Source organism: Schistocerca cancellata, chromosome 1 (assembly GCF_023864275.1).
Source record: "Schistocerca cancellata isolate TAMUIC-IGC-003103 chromosome 1, iqSchCanc2.1, whole genome shotgun sequence".
NCBI lineage: Eukaryota > Metazoa > Arthropoda > Insecta > Orthoptera > Acrididae > Schistocerca > Schistocerca cancellata.
Genome location: NC_064626.1, coordinates 296,022,139 through 296,048,366, shown reverse-complemented (window position 1 = coordinate 296,048,366; position 26,228 = coordinate 296,022,139). Strand labels below are relative to the sequence as shown.

General features: G+C 38.2%; 1 protein-coding gene across 1 annotated transcript in view; it reads left to right on the top strand.

Moving 5' to 3' along the window:
* The window catches only part of LOC126171732 (putative tRNA (cytidine(32)/guanosine(34)-2'-O)-methyltransferase), a 74,315-nt gene that overhangs the window by 14,071 nt on the left and 34,016 nt on the right, over positions 1–26,228 (top strand). The window contains exons 2-4 of the mRNA XM_049920822.1: positions 2,143–2,266; positions 14,926–14,995; positions 17,454–17,632. Of these exons, the coding sequence (XP_049776779.1) occupies positions 2,146–2,266; positions 14,926–14,995; positions 17,454–17,632 (370 nt within the window). The 5' untranslated portion in view covers positions 2,143–2,145. The remainder of the gene's footprint in view (positions 1–2,142; positions 2,267–14,925; positions 14,996–17,453; positions 17,633–26,228) is intronic.

Below are 26,228 nucleotides of genomic sequence, written 5' to 3'. Positions count from 1 at the left end.
TAAATATGGTATGTCATATAATCAGAATTCTCCAGTGTTGTCTATGTGGTTTCCTAGACGTATAGTTGCTTGAGAGTCTGTATGATGACTTTGATTATTGCACTATGGGATCCTACAGCATTGATGGATTGCACTCTACACAATAAAGCTACAGAGATCCAAGACATCTTTCCCTCATTTAGTAACTGACCAAAGACTAGTTAAGGGTAAGGAGGCCCCAAGAGGTAGTGTCTTTTATTTGAGTATGCCTGGCTTAGCTAACATGAATTTTGAAAATGACTTGTTAATGATATCTGTCATATCGCAGCTCAGTTGAAAATATGAATTGTCGTAGCCAATCACATTTATTATATTATACATTCTACTATACATTTCAGGGGCTTATACCTCACTCCACAAGTGGATTTATGTTGATGTGGCATGGGCTGTATTGAATGTACAATTTTTGGGTAATGTATAATGACTGAAAGACAGTGCCACGAGTTTCCTATAATTTGTTCATACAATACATCATGCGTATTAATGTCTACCTGGTGATGGTGGTATGATTCTGTGAAAGATGCAGTGAAAATACAGAGTGAACATTAATAAAACCCAAAAACTGCAGGGACGATTTCCTGACTGAAGATGGATGAAAAAAAGGTTGTATGAACATGTGCCCGGAAATGCATCATTGCCACGGTAGATGGTGGTGATAAATGAAAGTTCCTCTGACCATGTGCTGCATGTTTTTTGTGTGGTGCAGACTGTGTGATTGACACAGCATACTGTCAGCAGTAGAATGGTCTGGTATTCACGTCAGAAACAAGTCAAGATTGTGTTTGTGTACGGCCAAGCAGATGGAAACAGTGGAGAGGCAGCACAAGTATACCAAAACAAGTACCCTCTCAGACACCAACCACATCACACAACATTTCAGGCCCTTTTTGGGCATTTGTGTTGTCATGGGTCCTTTCAGACAGATGATCTTGCAGGGAGGTGGCAGTCTGTGCATGCACCAGATTTTGAGGATTGGGTTCTACAGGATACTGAGACGAATCCTTGTACTAGCTCTAGGCAAGTGGCCTGCCAACAAGGTGTAAGCCAAAGTATGATTATGTGTATCATACATCACAACTATGCGCATTGCATCCCATAGTGGCCACTTTGAACATTTGTTGTGACATGTTTACGATGCAGCTCTGTACCGTGTTCTGCTACAGTTTGTTGTTGTTACACCATCCATTTCCAGACACATGCTCACAGTACCTTTTTTCCTCCATTTCCAGTCGGGAATCCATCACTGCAGTTTGTCAGTGTACACATATTTCACATATGAAAAATTGTCTGTACCTTGTTGTAACTTAAACTGTACAATGAGTTTTTGTCTGAAGCACTATGATTTAGTTTATGTGGTAAAGTGTAAGCTTTATTTGGAGATTTTCTGACTTCTCTTTTATGACGGCATCAGTGGATAATCCACCTAGATGAAGCCTAATTTTCGTGTTTGGCTTGTTATCAGTCAGCACTGGCTAAAGTATAAAGGACTATTCTTTGCAATTACTGCAGTTTGTTTGCTGTTGTTGACTGGAAAACCTGTATAATGCTCTCTACCATACACTACATCTCAGATCCACAGAGCAGTGTAAGTAGAATCATCTGCATGTTCAACTGCAGAATAATGCGGAAGACAACTTTCCCAGATGGTCCAGTGGTCTCAAATACTATCTGTGATTTATTGCTTGCACTGTTAAGACTTTATTGTTGGTCTGAGTCTCATCAGGATGACTTAATAGCTACTTAAAGGAGATATGAACTTTTAATACTGGTGTCCAATGATATTTTAGGCACAGGATGAAGCAGCTGTTGGTTGGTAGCATTTGATGTTCCCTTGACACAGATCATGAATTATATTATCTTCATCTTGACTTGAAACTTATCACTGTATCATCTGATTTTGAGTGCCAAACCAACAGTGGTGTCTTGTATACAGTATAGTGTGGGTTGTGAATATCTAAACAGGTATAAAATGATATTGTGAAGTTTTCGTAATAATTTCACTTAAAGCGTAAAGTATTTTTGCACAGTGTCTTTTGTTAATTTTATTTTTATTTATGTGTATTGATTATTGTAATTGAATTTTTTTTTTTTTTTTTTTTTTAGGATATGGGAAAAAGGTCAAAAGACAAGCGTGACATTTATTACCGCCTAGCAAAAAGTGATGGTTGGAGAGCAAGAAGTGCTTATAAATTAATACAAATAGATGAGAAATTTAAAATTCTTGATGGTAAGTACTTTAGAAAGCCACAAATGTAAATAATTCTGGCTTAAACAAAGTTACAAGTATGTGTGTTTGATTGCTAAGAACAATCGTAAATAATATCATAGCCACTGGTCAATCATTTTTAACTGTACAAAATATTTGGCAATTTCATTTCTTTGCATTGTCTGTCATCCAAGTTCCTACTGAAATATGATAAAAGTTGATACTTTTTGTTGTCGTTGCTTTTTAATTAACCACTTTTCTGAAACGATTTTTGAAATCATAATTGTGGTAAGCAAAATGGTTCAAATGGCTCTGATCACTATGGGACTTAACATCTGAGGTCATCAGTCCCCAATTGTGGTAAGACACAGCATTAATTTTGAAAAAGTCCAGTGTTTTGTGTTTATTTCCAAAAAAATACATTTGGATGGGGTACACACAAAGAAGCATTAGCTAGATATCCATAAAGTAAGTTTCCCGCTCGTCCCACAGTTTGCAAACTATATGCTGCATGAAGCGACTGCATGCGCATCATAAAGTACTGATGTGCCTTGGTGCATGTGCTAATGGAACTTTCTGAGGTCTCATAGTAGCTTCATGCCAGCAGTTGTTAATGGAGGCTCAAATTTCAGTTCCCAGTATGTGTGAAGCGGGATGCTGATAAAGTTTTTGAATGCACAGATTTAAATTTGTCATCATCTGTGCCAGGCCCATAGACATAATGTCATGAGCAAGCATTTGGTATGTCACAGGTGCAGCAACTTTGTAACTGGTCACCTAGATGTTTATGACAAAGAGCGCAGCAGGAGACCATGCCTTTGTACAAGCAAACTTGTGGAGCTCTTCCTGGAACACATTGTGGAGAATCGTCACATCACAGTCATGGCACTCAGCAGTCAGTTCTCACAGATGTAATGATACTTTTTTGCACAGAATTGTCATGGAACCCCTATTGTTCAGAACACATTGTGGAGAATCGTCACATCACAGTCATGGCACTCAGTAGTCAGTTCTCACAGATGTAATGATACTTTTTGCACAGAATTGTCATGAAACCCTTACTGTTCAGAAGAGCAACTGGCTCCAGAACAATAAGCAAATTGCATGGGGGCAGCTTTCACTTTTCTGCAGCAGTACCATGATGACAGGAATGAGTTTCTGAACTGGATAATCACAGGTGATGAGACAGGGCTTGCCCACAGTAGTCCAAAAATCAAGCAGCAATCAGTGTGTTGGTGTCACACTGCAAGATGAAATTCGAGCAGACTGTGTCAATGCTGAACGTGCTGTGTTGATTGTTCTGGGACAAATGGAGAGTTCTCTTTTCAGATTCCTGATTATGGGTAAGACAGGGAATGCTGATCATTCATGCAAAATAATGCAGAAATAGTGATCGGTCATTCGGAACACATGGTGCAGAAAGCTCAGTTCTGGTGCCACCTTGCTGCACAATAACATTCAGCCACACACAATTCTTGCAAATGTTGTGCTGTGGCAACAAGTGCAACAGGAACCAACAGCAATCCACACAGTGTACATCATGGTGACGGTATTCCAGTCCATCCGAGGCAGAAATTTAAACCAGCTGGCTTACTAGCAGATCGACAGAGGGCAACATTAGTAGCCAGGCCAGCAGCAGATCCAAGGTGTGTGCACAGCACCAGTCAGTGCACGCAGGCCAGTCTGTACTCACAGACCAAACTATTTCCTACTTCCTCTGATACTAAGTTTTAACTAATCATTTGGAAATGTTACTCTGCAAGACAACTATTTACGCCTGCACTGTGATGGTAGCCAGCAGTTCCAGTGCAGCCAGCCACATTGGATAGACCTCACCTGGACAATGTCTACCATGATGAATGCTTCTACTCTTTGCCGTCACTGTGGAGTTGTACTGGCCCAAACAGGACTATGCCAAGTGGAGGGAACTTGGTATTTCATTTTTCTGCTTCTCCTACACTTGCAAAACGTATCCTAAGTGCCAGTATTGCAAAATTCTTTGCTACTGACTTCAAAGGCATTCAACTGTCACTGTTACGTTTTGGAACTCAGATTGTTTGAGGATTCAGTCAGTCAGTCAAGAAAGTTCTTATTTTTATTCTTAAGAAGTAAGTTACTGTGTTCATCCCTTACAGCCTGAACCTAACTCCCAATGATGTCCATCTGTTTCGGAATCTCAGGAAATTACTGTTCAACCAGAGTCAGCATTTTGAGACTGACAGAGAGGCATAGATGGTTGTCACACATTGATTCCAATCCCTTGTGGCAAAATTCTTTGACACACAGATACAAAAGTTGGTCACACACAGGACAAGAGCCCGAATTTCGGGGGTGAATATGTTGCAAAATAGCTCAACACATTTTGTTTCTATTCCAATAAATCTTTCAATTAAATTGTGTTTTGTTTCTGTTCATGATCTATTTACTTCACATTTTTACACAATACTCCAATAAATATGTGGACAGACATAGGCTATATATATATATATATATATATATATATATATATATATATATATATATATATATATATATATATATATATTTAAAAAGAAAGATGATGAGACTTACCCAACAAAAGCGCTGGCAGGTCGATAGACACACAAATAAACACAAACATACACACAAAACTCTAGCTTTCGCAACCAAAGGTTGCCTCGTCAGGAAAGAGGGAAGGAGAAGGAAAGACAAAAGGATATGGGTTTTAAGGGAGAGGGTAAGGAGTCATTCCAATCCCGGGAGCGGAAAGACTTACCTTAGGGGGAAAAAAGGACAGGTATACACTCGCACACACACACATATCCATTCATACATACAAGACACCTTATGGGGAGAGATAAAGGTAAAACTAGAAAGCAAATGGAGATCTGGTGTGAAAAAAGGCGAAAAAGGGTTGGTTAGAGCTGGGCTATGTTGATCCTGTGGTGAACTTGTGTAGGTAGATAATGATGTGCACAAAGGTTAGGTGGTTGTGTTGCCGCCAAAACACGTTAAAGGGTGGAGAAATACGGGAAAATTTCGAAAAAACTACGTGAGGATGTATTAAAAGGGTGGTTTGGTGGTGGCAGATTATGGAAATGAAGCTAACAATTGTCTGATGAAGAAATAATGACGTTAAAACCTGTGGGAAGCGGCTAAAAATGATCGATGATGTGAGAAAAACGGAAATGGAAATAAAGCAAAAGATATTAAAACTAGCCGAAAAGGTTGTTTAATAGCTGAAAGGAACTGTTTGTGAACTGGAAACGGTGGATTTTATAGCAGCGGTAGTGTTGAAAGCGGAAAAAAAAAAAAAATTTTTGGTTATGGTTTGGAAGTGGGTTACGTATTGTTACGTACTATTGAGTATATATCGGCGGGATAAAATTGTATACTGGATTACGGTAAAAAAGGAGAAGGTGAATAGAAAGTAAAACTGCTGGCAAAAACAGAAGGAGGAAATAAGATGACAGAAAAGACTACGAAATGTAACAGTGACAATAACAATAACAAACGTGATTGTTGGATTCAAATTAATGATATGAATATAATAGAGGGAAACATTCCACGTGGGAAAAATATATTTAAAAAGAAAGATGATGAGACTTACCCAACAAAAGCGCTGGCAGGTCGATAGACACACAAATAAACACAAACATACACACAAAACTCTAGCTTTCGCAACCAAAGGTTGCCTCGTCAGGAAAGAGGGAAGGAGAAGGAAAGACAAAAGGATATGGGTTTTAAGGGAGAGGGTAAGGAGTCATTCCAATCCCGGGAGCGGAAAGACTTACCTTAGGGGGAAAAAAGGACAGGTATACACTCGCACACACACACATATCCATTCATACATACAAGTATGTATGAATGGATATGTGTGTGTGTGCGAGTGTATACCTGTCCTTTTTTCCCCCTAAGGTAAGTCTTTCCGCTCCCGGGATTGGAATGACTCCTTACCCTCTCCCTTAAAACCCATATCCTTTTGTCTTTCCTTCTCCTTCCCTCTTTCCTGACGAGGCAACCTTTGGTTGCGAAAGCTAGAGTTTTGTGTGTATGTTTGTGTTTATTTGTGTGTCTATCGACCTGCCAGCGCTTTTGTTGGGTAAGTCTCATCATCTTTCTTTTTAAATATATTTTTCCCACGTGGAATGTTTCCCTCTATTATATATATATATATATATATATATTTTAATGTATCAGTATATATACGTTATGAAACAGGAAAACAGTGTTATTAAAAATCTAAAAATTTCTTGACCAATGTACTTCAGATTTGTACACAATACACTAATAAAGATTCAAACAGATATGGGCTATATGTTTTTTTTAAACACTATACAGATTTGATGTTAAAATTGGCTGCAAGAAAGAAAAAGCTGTGCTATGAAAATGTGTGGCTTCATTTTCTTTCTCTCAGTCAGTTTTAACAACAGGAGTGGGGCATTTATACCATTAGACAAATTATTTCTTCCACATATATTCTTTCTTCTTATATATAATATAAACAATGTGCTATTTTGTTGTCGTCCTTGCAATTGGTTGTAACAGAAAACAGGAAAGATGTATTTATGGCTTATCAGCTTACAATTAGGGAATCTGAATCATCTGAAGTGAGAATGGGCATACACATGTACCAACATGGAAAAAAAATGTCCAGAAGCTAGCAGAGTTACCAATCTTGTTTATGTGGGATTTGACAACTCACAAGGGAATGGTCAGACTTGTCATGTCGAAACCTGTGTTGCTTTTTTTACCACTGTGAGTTAACATTGCAAGAAGTCTGTATGCAGAATTTTAGCTGCTGACATGACCTGGAAGTCTGTAAACAATTTTATGAAGTAAGACATTATTGTCGCATGGTTTCCACGCTTATAACTGCCTCTTGTACAACCCTGACCTCTCTCGCTACGTTATACCAACGCCATCTAGGGACAAGGTGGCGTTAGCTACGTGCCGCTCTCTTGCCACAGCGGTGAGAGAGCTGATTCCCCCAGTGAAAGCGATTGTATGATAATTAAACATTCATTGACAAATATGGCTGATCTGTTATCTACGACATTCTTTCCAAATAGCTATGAAATAGACACAAATAAATATACGGTTTAGAACACGTCCAAATTTTATTTCTTGTAATTATCGCAAAAATGCGAAACATTGATACATTGTTCAAAACATAGGTTTTTTGTGCACCAAGAACATACAAGTAAAGACGACATATGACAGCCCTGCGAATCACAGACGTTGTTAGATGTCCGTAGACAAAACTGGGCTGGTGTTAGGAATGAATCAGGCATATTTCGAGGAGTGCCACGCATATTTAATCAAATTCTGAAATCCTGGGGAGGAAAATTGATAATGTACTACTGATTGCAGCTTGAGAATATTGTCACGGTGATAGACAGGAAATTGCAGTGATCAGCACACAATAATTTTCTCTGTTAGTTTTCTGTAAAATGCCTTCCACTGGCGGAAAAATTCTCTGTCTACAGGTTGAATTACGTTGGTCGTGCCTGGTGGAATCTGAAGCATCTCTACTTCTTTGTCAGGGTGGGCTCGAAATACAGCTTTTAATGAATCAGATCTTTTATGACCTGACCACGAATCTAGAAGGAGAAGAGATTTGTTCCCGCAGAACGGAAGAAAAGCATAACGTATGAAAAGTGTAACATTTTTGTTTGCCATTTTTCCAGACTTCGATGCGTCTACTACAAGACTGTTTGCGTAGAACATTGTTCTTTTGACACGTGGTCCAAAACGTCCAGGTGGTTCTTGAAGACACACATAAATTTTAGGCAGCAATGAACCATCCAGACTAATTATGGGCATTATAGTGTATGAATGGGTGAGTGCAGTCGTGGACTGTGCAATCGCCTTAATATGTTTTTCCCGTTTGAATGACAGCGTTCTTTTCGCACGCGTTTCTTTTTGAAAACCTGACTGATCTGCATTGTACACGTATGATTCACTAAAACTAGCGATCTTATTTTTTGCATTCGTAAGAAAAGCTTCTATCATTTCGATTTTTGTCACTTCATTTTGCGACCTGTTTCTCGATACAAATTTTGTTATTTTTCTTGCCACAATTTTATGTGATCTTTTGAAGCGACTAATCCAACTTTGAGAAGCTGTAAATTCTTTAGCGCCTATCGCGTTGGCAATCTCTAACGCCCAGTCACTCAAAGTTGTATTGCTCACACCAAATGACTGTTGTCTGGCATCGGTAAATAACTCAAAAAGTCGCGCATTTATCTCCGTCGCAATTTCCAGTCGACTATTACGTCGTCGAGTGACTTGCTTTTTCCATCTATACAATTCATGTTCAGAACGGACAAAGCGATACTTATTTTGAACAGTACTGACACGTAGGCGTTTCTTACCACTTTCGTTCAACCAATACGTCACCGCTTTTTCTTTGTCTGATAAGGTAATTGTAGTTGCTGGTGTTACTTTCGGAGATAATTGATGATGGTACGCGACACTATCGCTCGAAGAGTCTTCACGAGTGCAACTTTCGTCGGTGTCTTCGCCGTCTGTAGAGTCACAGTCTGCAATATTGAGTGTTCCAGTTGTTTCTAGCCACATGTCTGCGCCATTTACATGCTCGTCTAGAAGTTTAACAACCATGTCGCACAACACATAGTCTTCACGCGTGTTTTCTGTTGATTGCTTCATTTGGCGTCTGTGGTATATCTCTATGGCAAGCAGAAAAACATTTACAGGGTTCCCCATCAACTGTGAGGGGAGATTGAATGTTCACCGTAAAGTGGCTTGCGGAGTATAGATGAACATGTACAGAACATCTTTCATATCTCTAACCAGTTTCAGGACAGTATGTTTCGAAATACGTACCAGAAATTAAAAGGACGTGCATGCCACAGAAACGAATATTCGTCCCCCCTTTCCACCAAAACCTTGCAGCGATATTCCTCTTTAGTGAACGCCGCGGTAAGACGGCCGCTCTTCCCGACCATGCGCACAACGCTCACGACTCGCCATTTCCAGGGGTGGCCAGCCGTCACTGCAAGCGCCAAGCAGGAAACACAGCCATGTTTGTGATTTTTTTTAGGGACTTCCAGTTCATGTCAGCAGCTACAATTTTGCAAACGGACCTTTTGTACAGTTAAATAACAGTGCTAAAAAAATCAATACATGTTTCGGCATGACAAGTCTGACCATTCCCTTGTCAGTGCATGTACTATTTGGTGGTATGCTACTTTTACTCCTAAATGATTTACCTTCCACCTGATCTTTCTATAACCATAACTATTAATTTTGCCATTTCTGATCTCTCTGTTGTGGTTACTGATTTTCCAAAATAAAAAACTAGGGACTGAGAAAATAAGCACATGAAGCTAGCATTTAGATTGCTTTACTACAGCTCCGAAAAACTTTGACAAGTTCCTTTATTCTTGAGCATCCTCATACTTTTGCAGCACAATGATTGTTCCATAAAATTTCTGGTGTGCATCTGCATAAATGTCACTTTAATCGTTACTTAGATGTATATAATGAAATATACTCTAAAAAAAAAGACACACTACTACAGAATTATCCAAGTGGGATGGATATCGGTAGTGTGATGTACACATACAGACAAACAAATGATTACAATTTCAGAAAAATTCAGTGATTTACTCAAGCAAAAGAGCTTCAGAAACTAAGTATGTCAATAACGCGTTGTCCGTCTCTGGCTCTTATGGAAGCAATTATTTGGCTTGCATTTATTGATGGAGTTTTTGGATGTCCTGAGAGATATTGTGCCAAGTTCTGTCCAGTTGGCACATTAGATTGTCAGAATTCCGAGCTGGTTGGAGGGCCATGCCTATAATGCTCCAAACATTCTCAGTTGGGTAGATATCTGGTGATGTTACTTGCCAAGGTATGGTTTTGCAAGTGCGAAGACATGTGATAGAGTCTCTTTCCATGTGTAGGTTGGCATTATCTTGCTGCAGTATAAGCCCAGGATGGCTTGCCATGAAAGGCAAAAGGCAACAAAAGGGATGTGGAATATCATCGACATACTGCTGTGCTATGAGAGTGCTGCAGATGATAACCAAAAGGGGTCCTGCTATGAAATGAAATGGCACCCCAGACCATCACTCATGGTTGTTGGGCTGTATGACAGGTAACAGTCAGATTAATTCCCCCCCTCCATCCAGGGCATCTCCAGACATGTCTTCATTGGTCATTGGGGCTCAATTTGAATTGGGGCTTGATTACTGAAGACAATTCTGCTTCAGTCACTAAGATTCGAGTCTGAATATGGCCAACACCACTGCAAATGGGCTGGTTGGTGTACAGAGATCAGTGGTAGTCTCGGTGCAAGGGACATCTTGAGCTCAGCCCCACTCTTTGAGTTGCCTAAAAATGGTCTTTGTGGTCACTAAAGCACCAGTTGCATGTCAGATCGATGATAATGAATCCAGGGCTCTGAGGGCATCTATGATGATTGTTCTGTTCTCCTGTTCTGTTATCTCTCTAATTTGACGGCTTCCTTCTTGATGCTGTGTTCAGCCATGGTACATGGATTCCTGCCAACATCATTGAATAGTGGCATTGTTCCTATTCAAATGTCAAGTGATTTGCTGTTTGCTGCAAACAGCTTCTTTGAGTCCAACAACACATCCCCTCTCAAATGCTGACATCTACATATATTGCCCATGCACCTGTCTGTGAGGCATGACTGAGTACATAGAATGAAATTCAGAAAGACTTCATGCAATGGTATTGTCATGTCCCCTGTTTACTGTTCTTGCAAGCAGGATGGTGAACTTGTTCTGCAGTGTCACATCAGTGTTCATCCATCAGCTGCCAAAATTTACAGTTTTGCATTTTCTGTCAATATCTGTATGTATATCAATTTGTGACTAATTTGCATAATTACTTTGTGGTACATCTTTTGTTTCTCGGAATGTATTTCTTGCTAAAATTTAGCAAAACAAAGTACAGATTAAATTAAAGTGTGTTGCCACTGGGACAGGAATCTCCAGCGCCATAAGGGAAACTACATAAGGAGCCAAAAATTAACCATAATCAAGGTTTTGTTAAGTGTGTCAAACATTATACATAGTATTTAGAAAAGTTATAGGTAGCAAAAAATATAAGATAATATGTTCATTGCTAAACATAGAAGTAAGACAGTGGCAGTGTAGTCTACTGTCAAATCAGAATTGGGAACCCATGTTAAAAGTCAAGCTATTTTGCTAATTAATTTAAAAAATGATATTACTGTAACTGCTGTTCAAAATTAAATGGTTCAATAAAATCTGATGTAGACTTGAGAGCCCATTTACAAAAGGATAATTTCAGAAACAGTGACAAAAAAACTGTTTCAAAACTTTTAATATAATCTGTAAAACAGATGTGGGATACACAATATTGTTCTTAAAGAACAAAAATTCAGTGGCATGGAATGGAATATGAATCACTGTAACCACAACTGCATATAATATCATTTCATATCCAGTTATTAATATTGTCAGTCAGTTCCTGGTACAAGGGTGTTACCCAAATGTGTCAATATATGCAGAGAAAAATTCTTTGCTTTGTAAGAGGTCAACAGGAGGTCTGGAAAGTTAACCTCCACACTCTTTTTCACCCTCCTCCCCTCCTAGAGGCATCTAAAGTAATCAAAAAGATTGTGTCAAACCAAAAGAAAATAAATTCTTCCATAAAATGCGTTTTTAATAAGTTTTTCTTCCATAAAGTGAAAAGCACTATAAATGCCATCAGTAAGTTTACAAGTGGGTGGTTAATGAAAAGATAGGCTAATTGTAAATGGATGTAATACATTCATTAGAGTAGACAAGAAACTCAAATCCACTGAGATAGAAATTGATGACTGGGCAAGATTCAGCATTAAGAGTGGACACAAACTTATAATTTAGTGCTTCTATTGATTACTCGAGTCAGTCCCCTGAAGAATGTAGAAACTGTAGAAAAGCTTCAGGTAGAAATTACAATATTTTGAATAGGATTTATCTGTTTTGAACATGAAAATAATTGCTGCCTTATGCAGAAATTCATGTTGTAGGGAACTCTCATGTCTGGCTAACGAGGCAATTCAGCTTGACACAGTTAAAAGAGCCCACCTAAAAAAAGAGGAATGGTGAAGAAAAGTTTAATTTAGAGCTGATACTAATTTCACCTGGATACATGCGGCTGGATTGGCACACCAGATAGAGTATAAAGGGAGTAGTATCAAAGGATTACTCATCAATTAATTACAGTAATTCTCTTGTTTCTGTCACAGCATTGGAAGATAGGTGCATGTCAGAAATTGAATGGATTTTTAAAACAGAGAACTGATGTACAAAAATTGTTAAATAACAAATTCTTGTCATGAGTTGAGTGTCAAGATGCACACTTACATTTCCAAATTATAACAGCAACAAAAAGACAATCACAAAGAATGAAGTTATAAACACTTCCAAGAAAATACTATTTAGGTCATCAAGTATTCAAAATGCATACTGTCCACTCCAGTAAATTTATTCAGTAGGTGGTGCAAGGACTTCTGGAGAGACTGGAGAGTGTAAGGGTACAGTATCCTTACATAGTATCCATCATGCAAAATGCAGTGATCATAAAAATAAAGCAAAGACTGTAATTCAGTCAACAGTGTACGAGTGAGTGAGAGAGAGTCGAATGTTAGAGTCCATGAGTGGAAGTCGGGTGTGCGAGAGGCTAGAGACGGTTGCTGGGTAACGAGACTGGGGATTAGTGGTAGAATATAGGTGTAATGGCACACAGTATTTGATTTCTGTTGACTGTTTATGAACGCTGGTTTTCAAAAGGGTGTTTTAAGTAATAAAATCCAGTATTTGTGAAAAGGAAATGTTATCATTTAGCACAACAATGAGTTTCATGAAAAGGAGCTATTTACCTATTGTGCTAAATTAATTAAATATAACTTTATCTTCAGCGTATGTGAATAATAGTTTTGTGCAAAACTGTGGGGGGATGATGTAAGATATTCCTTTGATTTCATTGCATATGCTGTGACAGTATAATACTTTAAATCCTCTTGGCTCATCAGGAACATATGCATAGACTTCATCTTTGAGTTTGTGCCAGAGAGAAAGTCCTATGGTATTTAATCAGGCTGATGAGTAGGCCAACTTATAATTTCTTCACTTTGTATCCAGTGACCAGGAAAGGACTGAGTGAGCACTTTCCTAGCCATAAGTGAGTAGCATACTGGATGCCCATCATGCTAGTACCACATACATCTATATATTTCAAATGTCACTTCTTCTGGGAGAGTCTATAATGCTTTGGTAACAAATTGTGCTTGTCTTGTACTCATTAAGATTCCTTCATTAGCGAAGGAACCAATCATCCAGTCTCACAACAAATGTTCACACTCCACTGACTGTTGTTCAACCTGACTCAGCCAGTGCAAATTCTCAGCGGCCCAATAATCCATGTTTCTGACATAAAGATATACATGATTTATGAAGGTAGCTTAATTTGTGAAGATAATTCTTTAAAGAAAGAACCTTTTGTCTAAGTGTCACACCAGAACTGAGCAAAACATTCCATCCATATTCTGCTATCACACTAGTTAATCTGCTGGTGAAGTGACACATGATACGGATGGAAGCTGTTTGTATGTTAAAAGAGAACAATACCGGGTTGATGTATTCCAGAGGCATCAGCTGTGAGAACTTTTTTTTTTCCTCTGAACTCATTGCAGACTTGCTCCTTACCCTCTGTGTATTGTTCCAGTGCCCTTCCAATTTGCTGAATTGTCATTCCTATTTAACACTTTTACTTTTATGAGTACAACTCAACTGTTCTCTTCACATTCCTTCTTTGTTCTTCATAAAAAAGTAGTGTATCTATTATCTTATGGTTTGTGGAAGATATTTATTATAGCAAGCTGACCAGTGCTCCACCCATGTGAACAACACAGGCAAATGAAAGCTATAGTTTCTCTCGGACCCTTTTATACCAATATTGTGGTATGGCAATACTCTGTTTTCTCTTTATGCAATCTGACATATTTTCTTATTTAAGTGTGAAATCATGGACTTCTGCCTAAGACAGCAATCAGTTTCATGCACAAAACAGATGGAGTGTAGAATCTGAATATTGTAATTTCTCTGAAACTGCTAGTTAGACTTCAAATAGTGAAATGCAGTACAATTTGGCTCTCTTATAACTCTTCATTAACCTCATTTTTAATCTTTTACTCCATTTTGCAATCCATGTTCTTGGTTTACTGTTGTCTTTATCAGTTCTCATTATTCATTGGTCTTTGAAGCTCTACCCACCTCTCTCTTCCTAACCTGTACATATTTTTTTTTTTTTAAAAAAAACTTCTTTCCTTCTGTCCAAGAACTAACTGCAAGAGGCACATTTGATGGTAGTCCCTCCACTTGAGAATTTCAACTTCATCCTCTGCTGTCAATCTATTTTTCTGCATCTTTATACTTTTTTAGTTATTGGAGTTTGATGTACTGGAAATTACCAGCATTTTCTTTTTTTAACTTCCTGTGGTAGTTTTCATATCTTTTTGGTATTGGTAACTCTTTATTTCCACTTTAGATAGGGACCGCTCATCCACATAATGGATTATTTATTTTTGATTGTTGTGATATATTAAGATAAATTTCTGAAAAAAATTGTTATTACTACAGTCACCAAAATTTTTATCTGCCTGGGCTGAATATGCAAAAAAATTCTCTTTGTTGCAGAAGTTAGACGAGTAGTTGATTTGTGTGCAGCTCCAGGTAGCTGGAGTCAAGTCCTATCCAAAAGACTCAGGTAAGTTCCTAATATTTTGTCACCACTATATGTGAGTAATGTGCAGCAGCAGTACTACAACACATCTGTTACTACCAGTCACAAACCTTCTGATGTCATCATGATTATTCTTAAATCATATTTTATAGAGTGTACTTTTAAATCTTTGATAAGGTGATGGTTCAAAAGAAATGCATCTTGTCTGATGAAGATTAATAGGAAAATGTATTGAAGATTTTTAATAGTTTCTCATGCACACGACTTTGGTTATCATACACAGCCTGATCTAAAGTATCTGAACATCTGTTAATGAACATTAATATGGAGTGTGCCCACTCTTCACCTCTATGACAGCTTGAACTCTGCAGGGGATACCGAAACCAGAGAAGGTAGCTACATTGAGCGAAGTCGATATTCTAAGTCATCCCAAAGGTGTCTAATTGGGGTCAGGTTGAGACTCTAGGTACATCAGTCTATTTCAGGAATGTTATTGTCCACAAACCATTGCCTCACAGGTGCTGCTTTGTGATTGGTGCATTGTCATGCTGACACAAGCAATCATCATCTCCGAACTGGTCTTCTGTTGTAAGCAGTTCACAGTGCTGTACAGTGTGTTCATATCCTGCTGCATTTAGCATTTTCTGAAGTGTAATAAGGGGAGCACACACCAGTGCTGAGAAACACCCCCGTACCATAGCACTTCCTTCTCCTTCATTGTTAGCTGTACACTGGATGGCTTGTAATGTTGTCCAGGTATTCATTGAACTCAAGCCATTCCATTGGTTTGCCACAGGGTATAGTGTGAAACAATACTCCAAATAACTCTTTTTCCAGTCATCCAGTGTCCATTGGCATTGCTCTTAACAGCAACTCGACACTGCACAATAATCATTAATGAACTGTGACAGGAGCCCAAACAGAAGTTGTAGATGTACTAGGGCATTTATAAAAGCTCTGAAATACCAACTGAAACCTGGATCTGAAGCTAGAACAGAAACAATGGTTGATTGCTGCCCTTTACCATTTTGAAAGTCATATCACAGTCATTGAGTACATTCAACTTCAGGTACTTTTATGAGCAACTCAAATGTTGCTTACATAGATTACAGAAATGCACAGACATAGTGCTAGCTCGACTACTGATAGTATTCTGGAAGCCAGGAGTGATTCCTTCTGCTGATTTAATGCGATTTTTTATGACCACTTTCTGCAATGTTCAATAGTCGTCCTTGTACATCAGTACATGACGTCTGCCTGGTCTTGGTTTATCTGTTGTCATTCCTTTGTTTTTCCATGTCACAGTCACATCACCAACAGTCAAATTGGTAGCTATAGAAGGGTTGAAATTTCCTGATGGATTTGTGCCATTCAACAACTAGTTTTTGGTCAATGTCACTGAACTTTCCTGATTGACCCGTTCGTCTGTTACTGCTTCTATATTAACAACATAACACTCTCCACCTCCTTTTACACTGGTGGATCAGCCTCTCATGGCATCTAGTGCCCAATTACGCATTTCATAGTAGTGTACTTCAAACTGTTCATGAAATAAAAGGGGTGTTCAATATTTGACTCATCCTATATAATTACATATCCTATTGTATCTTCTGAGAAGGAAGTGTCAGTATGTCTAGTGGTTATTATATATGACTAAATAATATAGTTAGAACAATTAGTAGTTGTAGTTTCTGTTATTTTCAATGAGAAATATGTTAGGGGTATATACTGACAAATACACAAACAGGCTGGTTCATCTGACCTCAAGAAGGATAAGCAATAATCGCAGGTCCTGTGGAGACATAGAAGTTATAAACATTACTTTTGCATATGCTTTAGTTACTAAATAGCACTGATATCTCCTTTGCTACTGAGTACTTTTTTGTTCTATATTTGTTCTGTCAGCAGATGGATAGTTCATTCTACACAAAGAACTGTCATGATTATCCAAACTCTTGTGGAATTAATTTAAACATTTATCTGTATGGACAGGCATATTCTTCTGCTTACATTTGCAAAATTTTGGAAGAGCAGAGTTTAATGTACCATCTGTCATGCTGCACGAGGTATGGTAGGTGACCAGTCATGGTGGTTTCTTTTTTTTCCAAAACAAATTAAGGCACCATTTGCCTTAATCATTTTAGGAATATCATAGAAATTCTAAATCCCAGTTGCTGGGTGAGGATTTGAACCCTGCTCCTTCCAAATGCGTCAGGCCTTTTAACCACAATGCCACCACACGTGATGCTCACATTCTAGCAAAAACTACTAACAGATTTTTGTAATTCCAGGTATTCTGGTAATTTACGTGAAAGATTGTTAAAGTACAGTTTTATTTTTAAATATTTATGGTTGTGGATTTCTGTTTCTTTTATTTATACCCTTTCTCATCCAGTCAGCCACTTGTCGGTTTGTCCCATATGCTTAAAAGAAAAGAATAATTAGCTGTTGTCTCTATCAAGAAACATTTCTGCTTTTAAAGGGCTGATGATCCCAACACAGATACAAAAATTGTTGCTGTTGATTTGATGATAATGGCACCCATTGATGGTGTCACATGTATCTGTGGTGACATTACAAAGGGTGAAACAGCTAAAGAAATTGTTAACCAGTTTGATGGAAGCTTAGCAGATCTTGTGGTTTGTGATGGAGCACCAGATGGTAAGTTCTATTCTGAAAATTACTTCAGTGTGTTTGACACAGTATACATTAAGTCAGTGGCTAATCAGCTAAATATCATCTAAAACTAGTTTTCAATAGGGATACAAGCTGAAGAAATTAATTAAAATTTGTTCCAAGGCTGGGACTTTAACCCGAGTCTCCTATTTACTAGGCAGATGTGCTATATACTATATAACCCTGGCATAGTGGCTAACACAGCTACAGCGAATACTCTAATCCAGTGCCCTCCCTAACACAGCTGATGATTTAAAAAGGAGCAAATCAAGAAGGGCTGAGGTGTGAATTGGAGACATGTAGATCATATGTGCCTGAGGTATAAACAAGATTTCTCCATTATGTGCAAAGCTAGAGTGCTATTACAATATCAGAGAGCTTCGGCAGTACTGACAGATTAAGAAGGGGAAAATCAAGATGGGCTGAGGTACGAATTGAAGTCTGTATGCCGGGATGATGTAGTGGGTAGCACATATGCCTAGCAAACTAGTTTTGTTGTACAATCTTTGTGCCTCTTATTTGGTAGTGGAATGCAATGATATGGTAATGTAGTTACTGTATCTATATAGCTTATACATCTAATGAGTGCCCTGTTTCTTATTCATTACTCTAGTGCCACACAGGTGTATTAATCACTTTTGTAATTCTGTCTTTCCTTTTTTGTCTAGCATATTGAAAAAAATGACTTGTATAAAAAGTCTGATTTGCTGGTAACAGCTATTGAAATGTATCCCTTTCGTTTCACAATATGTATTTGAGGGTACATCACTATTTATTAAATAGAAGAGGCATGGACTAAGGTATAGGTACATCAAATGGATGTCAATGACACATGCATGCTACTGTGTCAGCAACCAACAGTTGATATATCTCCCCCCCCCCCCCTCCCCCCACCTCTCTCTCTCTCTCTCTCTCTCTCTCTCTCTCTCTCTCTCTCTCTCTCTCTCTCTTTTCCTCTGTGTGTGTGTGTGTGTATGTGGGGGGGGGGGGGGGGGTGCACATGTGTGTGCACACACTATCAAGAAGAGATATGCGGTGGGGGGAGGTGAAAGCAATTCACTGTCCATTCTACAAATCTGTCTGCTGGTTAGCACCTCTTCCATGTGGTGAGTAATGAACTATTGTCATATGCAGTAAAACTTCATTAAGACACTTGTGCATTAATTTTTTTCCTATTTAAAATACTCTTTCACTCCTGTCCAGAAACTCTTTCGTACTAGTGTATATAAACATTCCCTGTTTAATGTGCACCTCTCCCACAATACACATGCTGTCCTTCCATTGGTAGCATCTTTTTGAAAATATACGGAAGAATGAAAAAAAAGATTGTTAGTGGCTTCATGCATTTTCAGAGTCAGAGGATCCTATAGTCACTCCCCACCCAATTTTATTTGCTTTTTTATAGTTTAGTGTAAGATGTTTTATCAACTTCAAAGAATTGCAATAAATCACATTGTTAATTCCAAACTGTTATATTGTCATTAACAATCTGTTGTTACCTGGTGAACAAATTGTAGTGCTACTGAACAGGTAGAACAAGAAACTGTGTTAACTATGATTAGACAATGTTTATTTATTTATTTATTTATTTATTCCATGTGATCTGATGGTACACAGTGTGTTGCAGATGTTGGAAAATATCATTTAACATTGTTAACATATATTAACGTAGGCCTATAGTATCCTAATGTATTATATTGCTCAATGTTTTCAATTTAACACAAACAGCAAGATTACTGTTCTAAGTATTCATTTACAGAGTAAAAACAGTGACACAACAAATATGACTTCACGGCTTTGCTAAATTTTATGTTGTCTTTGATGGACTTAATACTAGTGGGAAAACTGTTGAACAGTTGGAGGCCCATGTGGAAAGATCCCTTTTTACACAGTTGAGTGTTTGTACGTATAACATGCAGGTTTCCATTTTTCCTGGTGTTGTGTTCATGTATTTCATTATTTTTTACAACTCTGGGGTCAGTTGGCACTAAGTGGTTTCTGAAAAATTTTAGAGTCTCAAGAATGTAGAGGCAAGGCAGTGTAAGGATTTCCAACTTTCTGAAGATGGGTTTGCAGGAGTCTCTGGGTTTGCTCCCAGTAATAATCCTCATTGCTCTCTTCTGGATTCTGAATGTGCTCAGAGCAGTTGGACAATTTCCCCAGAATATTACACCATATTTTAGGTAGGCTTGTATGTAAGCGTAGTACGCACTGGTTAATGTTTTCAGGCGAGCACATGTTTTCAGTATACTCAGTGCATAACAGCCAGTACAAATCCTGGCATTTACCTTTCCTGTATGTGTATTCCATTCCAGGTTATCTCGATCCCATAGACCCAGGAATTTGAAAACAGTGTCAGTATCTATTGACTGGTTATTTACAGTGACAAATGGCTGAGAGGAATTAGCGTTTTGTGTTGTGTGAAAGTTCATGGAAGCTGTCTTTTTGGTGTTGATAGTTAATCTGTTGATTTTAGTGCAGTTGCTGAGTTGTTCAGTGGCCAAGTTCACAGCTTTTTGCGCAGCATCTGTATTCTCCCCTTTGAGGAGTACAATTGTGTCATCAGCAAATATTATTGTTTTGTGTGCATCAACATTCAGGCTCAAGTCATTAATATACAGGAGGAAAAGTAGGGGTCCCAATACTGAGCCCTGTGGAACACCTTGCTTTACAGTTTTATTACTTGATAGTATTTCGGTTATTGAGTTGCTTTATCTATTAGTATATTTCATGCTGACTCTCTGCATCCGATTGGTTAGGAATGTAGCAATCCAGTTGTTTGCAATTCCTCTGATACCGTAGTGTTCTAATTTTTCCAGTAATATTTTGTGGTCAACAGTGTCAAAAGCCTTTGACAGATCCAGAAATATGCCTGTTATGGGTTGTTTTCTATCTAACAGTTCTAATAGCATATTTATGCTATCATATACTGCAGTTTCAGTAGATTTGTTGCTTCTGAACCCATGTTGAGCTAAACTTAGTAAATCTTTTTTTTTTTTTTTTTTTTCAATGAAGTCCATCATTTTTTTTTTTTTTTTTTTTTTACATTTTTTCTTTCAAAAACTCAGAAAAGCAGGATGAGATTGAGATAGACATGTAGTTATTCATATCTTTATTATCACCTTTTTTGAAGACAGGAATTACTTTAGAAAGTTTCAGAGCTTCAGGGAGGATACCTGCCTGGAAAGAACAGTCATAGAGGTGAGTTAATGGTTCAGCAATTGTGTATTCACAATTTTTGATCACAGCTGCTGGGATACCATCAATTCCAGCTGAATATGAATTTTTTAACTCTCTGAGGGCTCTTGCAACATCATTTTCATTGACTTTGGTAATTAAAATTGACTCTGCACATGTGTGATATGCTCGTAAAGAAATTGTTGAAAGAGTTCACCACAACTTCGGAATTAGATATAGATTCATTGTTGAGTTTGATTTCTATGTTCGTGTGTGAAGCTTTCATTTCCCCTCTTTCCCTTTTTATGATATTCCACATTGCTTTTACTTTATTGCTGGATTTGTCAATGTACTCATCATTCTGCGTCCTTTTTGCTTGTCTTAGCACTCTTCTTAGGATACATGTGTAGTTTTTATGGTATTCTGTCAGTAAGGGGGAGTCACTACTTTGTTTACATAACATGTGGAGTATTCTTTTATGTTTGCAAGAGATTTTTATAGCTGGTGTAATCTAACTCTTGTTTCTATTATTATTATTATTATTATTATTATTATTATTATTATTATTATTATTATTTATTCTTACTGGTTTTTGTGGAAAGGCCTCTTCAAAGTGGTGGGTCATTTTGTCAAGAAATATGTTGACATCATTGGCTGTGTACATCTCTGTCCACTTTTCTTTACTAAGGAGGGCATTTAGCTTGTTCAAGTTCTCTTGGGTGAAAAACCTTCGTAAAGTTTTAGGTGGGACTGGGTTTGAGGTATCTTTGCTAACATCAACCTTTAGAATGACAGATTGGTGGTCGCTGAATCCTGCATTGTATACTTCTAGAGTTGGGTTAAGTTTATTACTATTTGCAAAAATTTGATCTAGAGCTGTCTTGGATGTGGGTGTTATTCTAGTGGGCTCGTTTACAAGTCCATGCAGATTATAAGTTTTTGCAATGTTAATCAATGTTTCCCTGTTTCTGTTGTGGGTGAGAAAGTCTATATTAATGTCACCACATATAACCACATCCTGTTTCCACTGACTTATTTAGGATAGAAACAATTCCATTTGTAACAGAAAATCATTAATACTACTGGAGGGGGGGGGGGGGGGCGGTAAATTGTAGCTACAATTAGATTTAGATCTGTAAGCTTTATGGCTGCACATTCAAAGATCATGTCTGTTCCTATTTCCTTTAGGGTAGGAAGTGGGCTATATTCAATGTGTTGTTTGATGAAGATGGCAACCCCACCATGTCCATCATTTGATCTGGAGTAGTGTTCGCACAATTTGAAGTTTGGTAGTGCTTAAGTCATCAGTTTTGTTGCTCAAGGATTGGACAGTGTGATAATAGATTTTCAGGTCTGAGTGGGGTTTACTCAGGGGGCTTGAAGTCATATTTACTGTGTCACTGACCTTTAGATTAAATTGTGCTGTATTCTAGGTATTTTGACTTCTGAGCAGTTGTGCTGGTTCTGTTGGTAGTCCTTGGCAGCCGACTCATCTTCCAGGTGGGCCTGAAAAGTATCCACATGCACTTCATTCTCCTGAGGCATCACATTTACGTTTTGGAGGGATGTCTCAATAATGTTCACCATCACATTATTGATCCTTTCAGGTTCCTGACCCTTTTGAGGGGTCAGGGGGTTTGTTTCGTCTCTGTGACTTCGTGACCCATTTGTCTAGTGTAGTTTGCACAGTATGGCCACTATTACTCTTTTTATTTCCCATCTTGTTTGTCTTTCCAATTGCTTATTAGCATCTGTTTATGGCTTTTGGTTTCTTATTGTCCCCCATAGTTGTCAGGAAGGCCAGTCTATTGCAGATAATCTCCTTACCACATTTGTTTAGGTGTAAGCCAAGGACTCTGTAATCCTTCTCTTAGCTATATTCCTAACTTTCAATTGACTTCTACTTTATTGTATGTAAAATGCTCTTTAAGAAAGCTACCCAGCTGTAGCAAAGTGCAGGATGATTGAGAAAAGACTTTTTATGTAAATGTTTTAGTGCTTAAAGATTTGTGCAAAACACCTGAAAAATCAAAGACATTTTCAGTAGCAGAGATATTTTAAATTATATGGCAATATGATGAAACAATATGCTGTCACAAAAATAATTTTTAAGTCTCCTAGGATGTTAAATTGAATGTTGCAAGACGATGTGGCAGTTGCTTGTGAAGCAACAGAAAATGAAAGTTGGTAGATAACCTGAGCTGAAAAATGGTTAAATTCCTTATATTCTGAACTAGGGCTGTATAAATTTCTGTACAGTAACTGACTAGGAATTCAAGCAAAAGGTCTGTAACTTATGCTTATGTAGACAATATAAAATTTTAAAAATATCTATGGATTGGATCAATAAGTGTGAGACACAGTCTGGAACTGTTTACCAAAACTCGAGGCCAGACTTGCACCACCTGGAAAATTGCATCCTAGAAAGCCTTAACTGAGGTAAAAGACCAACAAACATCTATCAGATAATGCTGTTGTTCCCTAGAAATGTTGCAACAAAAGGCAACAGCCAATCCTTCCAGTGCTGAAAAAAATCAAGAAGAAAAGGCTCTTCTCAGAGCCATCTCTAATAATGGTATCACCAAAAATAGACAACAAATTCTGTCAGAACTTTGCTGCAAGCATAAATGGGACTTACTTTGTGTTGAAGAAACACACAGAAAAGAAGGGGCAATAAGACCAGAAATACAGGGAATGAAATTAGCCACAGAAAATCCACATCCTAAATACGGCAGAGCTATCTTCACAAAACCTGAAATAGCCATAACATCAACCAATAGAACTACCAACAACAAAAACATAGAACTACTGACTGTTGAACATGGCACCTATACAATAACATCAGTATGTGGAGAGGAGGTCATCCTGACATTGCCACCTAATTGCAACAACCAGAAAGGACAGTCCAGTTAGTAGACTTTAACTACCACAGCACATCATGTGGGTACAGACGAGGATAGACACATATTAGGTAAGTGGGTGGGAATAAATAAATTATCCCTGATTCATGACCCCAAGCTACCATGCTCATTCAACAGCAAGATCTGGAATGTGAATTCAACACCAATAATCATTTTGTAAGCACAAATATGGAAGATCAATGCTTAACAACCTTATACACACCGAACACAACAATGGCCTTTTGGAATCCAAATATACACTGCTGTGAGGACAACAAAAATACCATTACTCAGAAGGTTCAACTTTAAAGAAGGTAAATGGACATGTGCACTGAGGAACAGGGTGGAGAAATAAAAAATCTCTGCCCAATCCCAGAAATTTACCAATCCTTCATAAATATCCTTGAAAAGATTTCTAGGAGACATATACCATGATGCATTTTATCAGACCTGTCCGACAAATCAAAAGACATCCTGAAGAAATACAAAACACTTTATGAACAGGATCCTTTTGGTGAAGAGTTAGTGCTATGTTGAGAAACATAAATGGAAATGATTAGTGAGTCACAGCAGAGGAAATGGGTCATTCCTGGAAAGAATCAATATGACCCACAGCAGCAAAGTGGCCTGGAACATAGTCAAAAAACATAACAATGACCCTAAGATAGCCAAGTAAATCCCTACAATAACAACTAATCAAATTTCTCGCCAACTCCTACTAAATGGAAAACCCAAAAAGAAATGTCTGGAAATAAAAGTTATCAGAAGCCAGAGCCAAGAATCAAACATGTTTGAAATGTCTTTTACTGCAGGTATTTTTTATTCATGTCAAAGGCATCAATTACAAGGGAATTAACAGAAACTAACAGTTATAAAACATGTAAGTAGACAATGGACATTAATATGTAAACATGAAAAAGGGACAAAGAAATCTATGATTAACTTGTTTTTGCCCAAAAGTGAGCTACATTCAAAGCATTACAGTTAGCATACAGTCAGAAGTAATTGTACATAAATAAGCATTCATAAATACACTTAAGTATAGACTAACAGACATTGAATTAAATTGTCTTTGACCAGAAATGAGCAATGTCCAAGGCATTAGAACTGGTCAGCATCATCTCTTCTTCTGCACATGATGACAGGCATAGACGGCAGTTGCGCAGGTGAGACATTGCCTGCTCCTCTCCACACTCACAAGTTGAGGGTCCTCTAGTGTATCCCCATTTTTCAAGAGTTTTTTTACACCGTCCAACACCATTTTGTAATTTGTTGAGGGGCTTCCCGGTACACCAGCTCTCATTATCACTGGGAGGTAGTTCTTCTTTAGGTTGTCTGCAGCCTAGAGGAGCAGTCTCTACTCTCTTTCTTTACATGTCTAGCCTTTGGTTTGTGTTGTTGTTGTTGTTGTTTACACAGATCCTTACAAAACTTTTTCTGGACTTCAAGCAAGAGGACGCTGGCAAATGGGCAAATAATGGGTGAGTGTCAGATGTCAAGGCTCTGTGTCCTTCTGCTTGAACACCTGCTTCATGCCTGATGTCGAGTGGAGCTATACCTGCTAGATTATACAGCTGCTCCACTTTAGTGGGTCTCAGGCGCCCAGTGATTATGTGGCATGTCTCATTCAGAGTGATGTCCACGTGCCTAGCATGGTGGTAGTTATGCCAGAGAGGCGCTGCATATTAGCCTGCAGAGTAGCACAACGCAAAAGCCGAAGTCCACTGGGTATGCACCCCAGTTAGATCCCCTTAGTTTTCATATGATATTATTCCTTGCGCGCACTTACATTTTGGTGTTTTGACAATGCATTTTGAATGTTAGGCTCTGTTCTAAGGTCAAGATACTTTGGGGAAAATGAATGTTCAAGTTGAGTGCCATTCCATGAAATATTTAGTTGTTGGTTGGCCTATCTGTTTTTTAGGTGGAAAGCACAGACTTGCCTTTTTGTAGGGTCAGGCCTTAAGTTATTATTTTTGTAGAACCATCCTAGTTCTCCCAGTGCTTCAGACAGTGCCAGTGCAAGATCATCCATGTACAAAAAACTTCTGGTGTACAGCAAGGGTAGTTGATCATTTGTATACATATTATGAATGCTATTGACAGGGGATCTCAAGTTTATTCCATATTTCTAGATTTCCGGAAAGCTTTTGACACCATTCCTCACAAGTGACTTCTAATCAAGCTGCGGGCCTATGGGGTATCGTCTCAGTTGTGCGACTGGATTCATGATTTCCTGTCAGGAAGGTCGCAGTTCGTAGTAATAGACGGCAAATCATCGAGTAAAACTGAAGTGATATCAGGTGTTCCCCAGGGAAGCATCCTGGGACCTCTGCTGTTCCTGATCTATATAAATGACCTGGGTGACAATCTGAGCAGTTCTCTTTGGTTGTTCGCAGATGATTCTGTAATTTACCGTCTAGTAAGGTCATCCGAAGACCAGCATCAGTTGCAAAGCAATTTAGAAAAGATTGATGTATGGCGTGGCAGGTGGCAGTTGACGC